This window comes from Pelodiscus sinensis, chromosome 10 (assembly GCF_052426305.1).
Source record: "Pelodiscus sinensis isolate ZL-2025 chromosome 10, ASM5242630v1, whole genome shotgun sequence".
NCBI lineage: Eukaryota > Metazoa > Chordata > Testudines > Trionychidae > Pelodiscus > Pelodiscus sinensis.
The window spans coordinates 34,247,877-34,257,611 of NC_143061.1; the positions used below are offsets into that span (position 1 = coordinate 34,247,877).

The following is a 9,735-nucleotide window of genomic DNA, read 5'->3' on the forward strand; positions in this document are numbered from 1 at the left end:
AGCAACTTCTGAGAGACTCTACTTGGTATATCTTTCCATTCTTCTAAGGAAATTTCTCTTGCTTTTCACGCTCTTGTGTGAAAGAACAATGCTAGATACAGCATCCTCCATACGGATCCAGTTTTCAAAAGGAAACGATTGCTCATTAACCATTTTATTGCTGGTCTTCTACAAGATTGCATCTGGTACCAAAGTACTGCTGCAGTTAGCCACGTTAGGACATGCCTATAACCTGCAGAGACAGTCAGACTGAGCCATCTCAAAGGGCAAGAAGTTCACCATACAAAATTAAAAAAAGTTTAGGAAAGATTTTTAAAGATAGAGATAATACAGACAGAGGCCTAGTAGAATTTTCAATAAATAGGAGCTAGGTGCCTTGACATTTTAAAAAAGATCCCACTAGGCTCTTCTATGCTCCACTAGGCACCTACCTTGAAACATCTGACCTTTGGGGCATGTTCCGGTAAAGTGCTGAGCACCCAGACTCCCTCTGGAGCCAAAGGCGCTGAGGAGACCTTAAGGATCAGACTCGCACTGCTCTTGAATATGATTATAATTGGATTTTCCTTGAGTTTTTCGGGGCATAGTCCCCCACTTATCTTACGTTCATGTTCTAGTTTGCAGTGGGAAAGATGGAGTGAGATAAGCGCCTTGTTTTCATTCCTTTCCCAGCAAGGTAATGCCATTATTGACAGGGTCAATCTTAGGCACAAGCTTCTGACAGCCTCATAGTACTACACTGACTCAACAGCTCACAAGCTGGCCAAACCATTTGTCACCTCCTGCAGCAGGACTGGAGAAGGAAGGTGCCCACTGCCCAACTCTGTTTCCCTCCCCCCAACTATAAAATGCTCCTCTCTCTTTAGAGCCTTTCAAATCATAAATGTTTGCAATGATTAATATAGAAAATTTTCAGATCCCAGGGTGAAATCCTAACTCTACTGAGAGCTTTGTCATGATTTCATCCCACCTTCTAGAACTAGTTTGTGAACTGATATGCAGAATTTAAACATCTTCACATCAAAATTTCATGTACCTGTAATATTGCACCCAGGTAAACAAAAATTAAGTGACAATGTTTAATGTTAATGCTTTACAACAAGCATATTTGCTACCAACTAATCAAAATAACTCAGCCTCACTTGAGAAAATGTCTGTAATATGGGGTATACTGTATAGACTATAGCATCCAGTTCTAGCTTTAGTCCACACACCCATTTTAATAAAAACTCTCTCAGAACTGATGCCACACGAGATAGCCTTTGACCAGCAAAACTAAAATATGGCATTAATCATGCAGGCTGGATGTATGGCACACATACATACCTGTATGACAGTCTTAGACTAGCCCCATACTAAATCCTACTTTCCTTATTCATGTGCGTAGTTCCAATGGATCAAATTCACCCTGGTTGTAACTCAAATGGAGCTCAATAGTGCTAGATAGAGAATGTGACAGACTGACATCAATGAGATTTGAATAGGGCAGATAGGGTCTGGTCACATTATGAAGCCACTGTATAATTGAATGTGATTGGCAGTCTCAGCTGCAAAAACAGCCAAACTTGAAATTAAAGTGATACACTGGATCAAAACTGAAATGCATGTGATCATGCCTATCACTTTCAAGGCCTCCTACAACATAGAATTTAACAACGTAAGAAAGGCAGATCCCCCTCCATTCTTTAAATACCTACAGGATGAAAAATAGTTTCAAAATTGATTATAACCACTAGCCTTTCACCTCAAAGATCAAAATCACAACTTAAAATAAGTTTTGTTGTCTTAGTCAGTTGCACCCTCTTATCCCATGTAAGGAATGAAACACAAATAACTAAAAATTTGCCTCCTTTATTTAAAAAAAAGCCACCCAAGGACATTTCATCTGACCTTCAGTTTTTGTCAACAGCTAAGTCAGTCTCAGTATCCATCATGTCAGTACTTTTTACATATTAAATGCATTCAAAGGAGGGTTTGTGTTTCACCTTTAAAGTGGGATAAGGGAGTGTGCAAGCAGCTTGAGTTTAATGTTTATTTTTGAATCTTGTAGCTGAACTGTTCTGAAGATTAGCAGCATCCTGGTATTATACACACACACACTCTGTATGGTCATACATAAGATTGTATAATTTTCTGCACTTGTTCACATCACAACTATCACACAATTCGGCACTGTTCTCTGCTCAAAAGAGATAGAGGATTGGAATACTGAAGATATTGCATGTCTGTGCCAGGAGAACTTGATTAGTGCACTAATTCTTGGTTCACATTAATACCACTGATTCCACTTTCATGAGTACTGTACTAAATACATTCACAAAATATCAAATAGTCCTACCACATATAAACGCAGGTAAAAGTCATACAATATAATTCCCTGTACTTTTAAAAATGATACTATGTGTTATTGGATTCAGATTTAGGCATAAAACTATGATCTTTTGTACTCACTTTCATACCTTTTAACCTCATGTTCTCAGTCATTTTCACTTACTACTTTTCCAATTTTTCCAATTTTGAAGTTCTCTTAATCCTCCCTTCTTAAAACACCTAGTAGCAGCATCTTATGCTATTTTTATCTGGCAAATATTGGTATAATTTTATGCTTTTAAATGAGCAAAAGTAATGTTAGGCCTGGTCCCTTAGTAATTACACAAGCAAGACTTCCATCACCTTCAGTGCAAGTTGTGCCCCCCCCACACACACAAAAAAGAGGGGGGATTGGAGGACTAGACCCAAAAATATATCTACATAAACTCTCATCGTTCATTATGCCCATAAAAAAAAAAAATCAGCCGAGCTGCAGCAATAATTGACAAAAGCACTGCAAAGTTGAAAGCTTGGATAATAGGCTCCAGTCTGAGGTTACACCAACTCAGTTCACTCTTGATTTATATCAGTAAAATAATGCAGATCTTAGACCAACACTTTTATGCATCCTGTCAAAAAAAGCAGTTAATCTTTCTCCATTTTGCTGAGAGTACTAAAATATTTAAAGTCAATGATATTTCCTCAAGAGTTGCTACCCTGGGAAGGGCTAACTAACATGAGCAGGAATTGTATCCAAGAATGCATTATACTCACACCAAACTCCCAATGAAACCAAATGAGAGTTTTCAATGAGTAAGGTGAACAAGATTTTGTCCTTGACATCAGAACAGCTGGTAAAATAACATACTACCACAGGACAGATTCTAGTTCAGAAATTACTTTAGAACTCTCATACTCAGCAGGATCTAAAAGCATCAGAGATGGTTTTCAATCTCTCATAACCTGCATCACTTTCCCAGTAAGTGATTTTAGAATGGTATTGCAGCCCAATGCAGGTTGTTCTTTCCTAATCAGAGAGAGTTTATGGAGACAGCATGCACCTACTAAAAAGCAGCAGAATAGTATGGGTAAAGGGGAGAGGCACTTAATGAAGAAAGGATGGGTAAAAAGAAAATCATGCAGCATGTTCTAAAACAATCCTTAGTCATTGATCTTGGGGATACCTGGGCTGGGAATCAGCTGGACTGATAAACAGCCCAAGTCTGAATGCTTGGGACCTATCTGACATAAAAAGAATATTTGTGGTGGTAATAGGAGACCTCTATTCATTACCACAATAAATTTTAATATGTATTTTTCTTTATTTAGAATCCCTTTCATTTCTCAACATTTCTCTGAAACTTCTGAAGCACATTTCACTTTATCTACTTGCAAATGTTCTCAAGAGAAAATTGTTACTATGTTATTTCTATTGCCACCAGTGATGGGCACGTGTCAAATTTGATAATTAGCATTAGCGTGTATGCAACCTTGCACAATAAGCTTTTCAACTAGTTTATTAAATCCTGGTTTCCTTTTCAAATTAAGTTAGCATTCAATTGCCAATACTTTATCCATAAATATCTTCTCATGTATTTTTGCTAAAAATTCAATATTAATACAAGACATTACATGTAACTACAGTTTTCCCCACAATCAACTTTTTATATAAATGTATTTTCACAAACCAGTTCTTCCTACTTATATGCTTCCCAGCAATTCTTTGTATTTTCTGAAGGCACAATACCTAGATAAGCAATGTAAAACGTGTTTCCCACAGAAAAGTCTGTTGTCTCAAAAAAAATCAGAAAACTGTATCAAGAAATTGTTTTCTTAAACCTCAGCATTCAAAACAGATCTTAACAGAGCTGGAGAATAAAGACATCAGCCTTAAATAAAGTCTTTGTGGGCACCTGACATCACATGACAGAAGGGAGAGTAACAACATCTCCCACTTTCATCACGTTTAACAATGGCCTGATATTCCAGGCAAAACTCCCAGCAACTGAGAGCATTAGCATCAAATGAAGATCCAGGCAACAATCTCTGGGAGTCAAAGGGTAGTTTTGCCTGGGTAAGGACTGCAGGATCAGCCCAACATAGGAACAAATCAAAACCTGTATGCTCCTACATACCAGATACACAAACTAAGGGGATGGAAAAAATGAATAGTGCTATACTGTGCACACTGAAACTCCAGCTTTATTCTAGGCTTTTATTTATACCACTTGATCAGCATGCCAGAAGTATGCTTCAAGTATTTTATCTATCCATTGCAGTTGTTTGCACTACAATATATATAGATGTTTATTTAGTTTGCACACATGCAAACCTTTTCAATGTTATAAAGTGTCCATTTAAATCCTGTACTTTTTTACAATACGTAGATTGTAGAAATATTTATTCTGCTTTACAGTAACTCCTTGATATGTCCTTCAAGGCTACAAGACTGTTGTGATGGCAAATCTCATGAATATAATATAGTGGCACTTCAATGTAAATTTTTAAATACAACCTTTTAAAAAACCACCAATATTTAAAGAAATCTCTCTTTTGACTATGTGCATATGGCCACAAAACCTACACTGCCGTTATGTGGTTTGTACTTATTAGTAAGAAAGCAGCTTCTAAAACAGGAGGAGATAACATGAGGAAAGTTGCACCCCAGGCCTGAAAGCAATTAAAAAAAAAAGTGTTGCTATCAAATGTGTATCTGAAGTAAGTACTTTTTCAAGCTAGACATAAACAATGTGTGTGATTCCCAGACAATTGAGGTAATTATAAAAATGAATATCATTTTTATTTAGATCATATTTGAATATTTACTTTTAATACAAAACCCCAGTTCCCAATATGATGTTTCCACTGCACACCATCCCCACTAAGACAGATGTCTCAGAAATTGCACAAGTCTTTCATTAACACAGTCACAACAAGAAGTCTGTAAACAAGATTTTGGTACTGAATCTCATCTTGGGTATAAGAGAGGGAAGGGGCTTTACAGATACCATCAATCCTAATTTTTTTAAATTATAACCCAGCAATGCAAAAATGTCAATGTATATTACCCACAAATGGTCTTTGGAGGAACTCCTGGATTCCTTGATGAATGCTTTTGTAAGGAATACTAGATTTTTTTTTTTCTTATTCCCTCTGTCAAGCAAACAGGACTGTTTCCAAAGCTGTATTTAGCTATCTGATCAGTGGCTAGCTGTCCCTTTGGAGAGGGTGCCTGCTGGCATCTTTTCTGGCCCATTCACAGCCTTGGCTTCCTGAGCAGTGTTTTGCTTAGGTCTTTCACCTCTTCAGGGCTGTTGACTCTCTCGTAACCCAGGACGGCCATAGGTTGGTGGCAATACTCCTCAATCTGTTTGATCTGCTGGAAGCTTAATGCTGTCCTCCAGGCATTCACTGCCTGGGTGGCATTTCTAGCAGACACCACAAAGGGCTTGGAGGAGTAGCCAGGTCCACTGGTCATGTTGAGGGCAAACTTCTCCATTTCCGGGCTTACCACCAGGTTGACAAAGCCATACACCTGCCGTACAGTCTTAATGGGCTCCACCACTAGGTCCTCATAGCGGACCACCAGATAGTTGTTCTTGAGCCAGTCAGGTGGGTGCAGGGCAGTCTGCAAGGTCTTGGCCATGCTACTGCAGATCACCTCCATAGCCCCCAGGGCATGGTAATCCGAGCCACCTGCGCCCTCCTTCTTGCTGTTCAGCTTGTGGCCTGCATCCAGGAGGGGCATGCGATGGATGCGGGGGTCCCGGCTCCTCACCACCTGCAAGCTCTCGCGGATCAGGCCATGTCGTGATTTGATCCTGGAGCTGGCCACTGCCCGGGGGTCCCGGACCAGGTGGATGACTTTGAGCTGCAGCACCGGGTCCTGCATGAGAGGGGCCAGCACAGCCAGGTCAAAGACCCGCACGCCCTTGATGACCATGGTGCGGTACTTGTGGCACTCGTCCTGCAAGAGGCTGAGCTGCTGCGGGGGGCACTTCTTGCAGACCTTGTCGTCCACCATTCCCACCATCTCCTTGCGGTAGGCTGGGCAGAGCGGCGAGGAGCAGATCACCTTGTTGGTGGCCGCCCCGAAGATGCCCAGCGTGGTGAGGTTCTTGCCGGCGCCGGCCGTGTTGTAGAGCTGGAAGACGGCCAGGTCGCAGCGGTAGAGGGAGCTCAGCATGTCCCGGGCCGCCCCCTGCAGGGAGACAGCATCCCCCGGGTACAGCTTCTGCCACACGTGCCAGACCGGCTCGTAGAGGAAGAAGACCTCGGGGTTCTGGTTAAAGAGCTCCCCGAAAAAGGACGAGCCCGAGCGCCAGGTGGTGAAGACATAGACCAGCTGGCGCTGGCGGGGCGGCGGCGCAGGGGGCCGGTAGAGCGAGCGGATGTCCGAGCGGGGCTGGAAGTGGGGCTGCTGCGGGGAGGAAGGGGCGCGCCGGGACGGCTCGTTGCATTGCTGCGGCTCCTTGTGCCACTTGTAGTCCAGCAGGTTGAGCATGGTGAGCAGCAGCAGCAGCACGTAGCCCAGGCACAGCACCAGCGCCTTCCTGCGGAAGACTTTCATGCTGAGAGGCGCCGGGGGCCAGGGCAGCAGCACTGGCTCCGCAGGGGCGGCTGACCAGCGCCAGCTGTTGCTCCTCAGCTCACACGGAGCGCGGGGCCGGGGGGGCTTCCCGCACGCCCCCAGCAGAGAGCCCTGCCCGCGGCGGATCTGGCATTTCGCAGGCTCCGGGGGCGGGGAGCCCAGTCCCGGCGGCCCCCCCTCGTCGCCAGCCCGAGCTCCAGCCTGGGGCCAGCGGGTCTCATCGGCTCACAGCAACTTTCGTTTCTTTCTGCCCTTATAGCCGCAGCTGGCGGGTGGGGGGCGAAGGGGGGGGGGCGCTCGGGAAGCGGCAGCGATCTCCCCCCCTTTGGCCGATGCACCCTAGCGGCCGGCCGGGCTCTGCAGCCGGCTAGCGCGCGGCACGGCGGCAGCTGGAGTTTCTGTGCCGCAGCCCGGCGGCAGCAGCAGCAGCAGGGAGCAGGAAAGGAGCAAACTTTAGGGCGGCGCTGAGCTGCCGCTGCCGGTCGCTCCGAAAGTGCATCGCGCCGGCTGCCGCCGGGGGGACCAGCGCTGCGAGGGGGTCCCGGCTGCGGGGCAGCTCCCCGGCTTCGCTCCGCATCGGTCAGACGCCGCCGCCTCCTGCCTCCCGGGGCTCAGTGGCCAGCCCAGGGTCCGCGAGAGACTCGCCGCACGCGCTCCCGGCCCGAGCAACCCCGGCACGCGCCGCCCTCTTGAAGCTGCTGCCGAGCTCCAGCCTACAACGCAAGCAGCCCCGCCTCCTCTTCGCCCCCGCGCTCCCTTATTGGACACTGTGGCCATCCCTCGCTTTCTCCGCCCCGCTCACCCAGCTCTGCCAAGGTTGCTTCTTGCTGCGGCCGGGGAGTTCCCCGCTCTTGCGCTGCGCACCCGCGCAACGGCAGGCTTGGAAGAGAGATATGCACAGTGGTTGCTCCCTCAAGCAACAATTATTTATACTGGGCTTGATAGTAAACACCTGTTTTTATTAAGTATAAAAAGTAGGATTTCAGTGATGGTAAGTGAAAACAGACAGATCAAAGTACGTTACTAAAGCAAAATAAAACACAACAGCTAGTTCTAATCCACTAAGAAACTTGTTACATGCAAATTCTTACCCTAATCAGTTCTTATCATAGGCCAGATTTGAACTTTTTGGGTAGTCTGCACAGCAGTATTATTTCAGAATAACTGATGTTATTCTTACTCCAATGCATGTTAACACTAATTTCATGACTAAGGGAAGTCAAAGGAGGAGTGTTCTTCCTTTGACTTCCTGCTGTGTATACAGCATCAAAAGCTGAATTAAGCTATTTCGACATAAGCTATGCAATTGACATAGCTGAAGTTGCATAGCTTATCTTTAGCCTTGCTGTGTAGCTGTAGCTGAAGTTGCATAGCTTATCTTTAGCCTTGCTGTGTAGATGTACCCTTTCTGACCTGGTCCCAGCAGCTTTGCCTTTGCCCTTTCACTACAGTTCATTGTTCCTAGATTTCTTCATATATATCCTCTTAGCATGAAGAGGCAATTTCAAAAGCCAGCTGAAGACAAAGGCTTGATTGTTTTCCATTCCTTAAATAGACTTTTTTCCCCAAGGCAGGAACCTTTTGTGCAGATTACCCATTCCCATGGAAAAGTATTAGATTCAAGATGGATTCCAGTACCAGGTGGCATGGTCATATGTCTTTTTAACACCAACCACAGTGTGAGCTTACAAGAAAAATGAAACCATTCATGGGTCATTGGTTTGAGTACTGAGCCATTAAGTTCCTAGAGTATCACTAAGGACCTCATTTTCACATTTAGAATTAAAACCAGATTCACTTCATATTTCTAACTTCACATACAAGGATGATGAGTGCACAAAAACAGGATACACAGATTCAGCAGATTTTAACTTTAAAAATTATATGTTACATGGCCTGTTTTACATAAAGCATCTTCATTTGATGTAATTTCCTAAGCCAATTTTCATAAAACATGAGGGGGCTATGAAAATGGGATGCCACTGAACTTCATTAGAGCAGTGGTCCCCAACCTTTCGAGGTTGTCGGGCGCCAGGGGGCATGGCCGATCACCTGCCGGGTGCCAGGGGGCAGGGACACTTGCGCCCCGGGGGCGGCCCTCCCCATAGCTGCATGCCCGGGGCCGGCGCTCCCCCCGCCCAATGCCGCGCGCCCGGGGCCGGCGCTCCCTCCCGCCCAGCGCCGCGCGCCCGGGGCCGGCGCTCCCCCGCCCAGCGCCGCGCGCCCGGGGCCAGCGCTCCCCCCGCCCAGCGCCACGTGCCCAGGGCCGGCACTCCCCCCGCCATGCGCCCGGTGCCAGGCCAGCCCTGAGCACCTGGTGGGTGCATGGAAATGCCCCCACGGGCGCCATGGCGCCCGCGAGCACCGTGTTGGGGACCACGGCATTAGAGTCTTAAATATCTAAACATTAAATAGGTATTTAATTTGGAATCTTCATGCATATGTAGGAGTTTTCTATTCATCACAGATTTATTTCAGGTAAATTAGGAAGTACTAACACCATACGAACAGGAAGGTCCAGGTCCTCTTTTTGCCCAGATCCAGAATAGACATATTTCAGAAACACATTTTGTTCTATAACAGCTCTAGGCACCATTCCAAAATGGAATTACCTTTAACTAAGTGTTTATTCTATACAGAAGCATTGTTTATAGATTGAAGCAAACAGGAGCCATGGTACAGAAGTAGTATCAACCTACTTAATCTGTTCTCTGATCCTCAAGGATATTGATTTAATTTTTACTTCAAGAAAAGTTACAGCCAGCTGTATTTTGTCCTTTTGTGCAAGTATTTGCTCAACCAAGGTCTGCATTGACAGATCTCACTGCTTCACC

General features: G+C 45.3%; 1 protein-coding gene across 1 annotated transcript; it reads right to left on the reverse strand.

Moving 5' to 3' along the window:
• Positions 1-3,612: 3,612 nt before the first annotated feature.
• On the reverse strand, positions 3,613-7,692 carry CHST2 (carbohydrate sulfotransferase 2). Its single transcript, XM_075937665.2, has one exon. It carries the CDS (start codon positions 6,878-6,880, stop codon positions 5,567-5,569), a length of 1,314 nt encoding a protein of 437 aa, XP_075793780.1. The 5' UTR covers positions 6,881-7,692; the 3' UTR covers positions 3,613-5,566.
• Between the last annotated feature and the right edge of the window lie 2,043 nt (positions 7,693-9,735).

What these genes read in the sequence shown, in the direction of transcription:
- CHST2 (XM_075937665.2), bottom strand. Translation starts at nt 6,880, where the DNA reads ATGAAAGTCTTCCGCAGGAAGGCGCTGGTGCTGTGCCTGGGCTACGTG.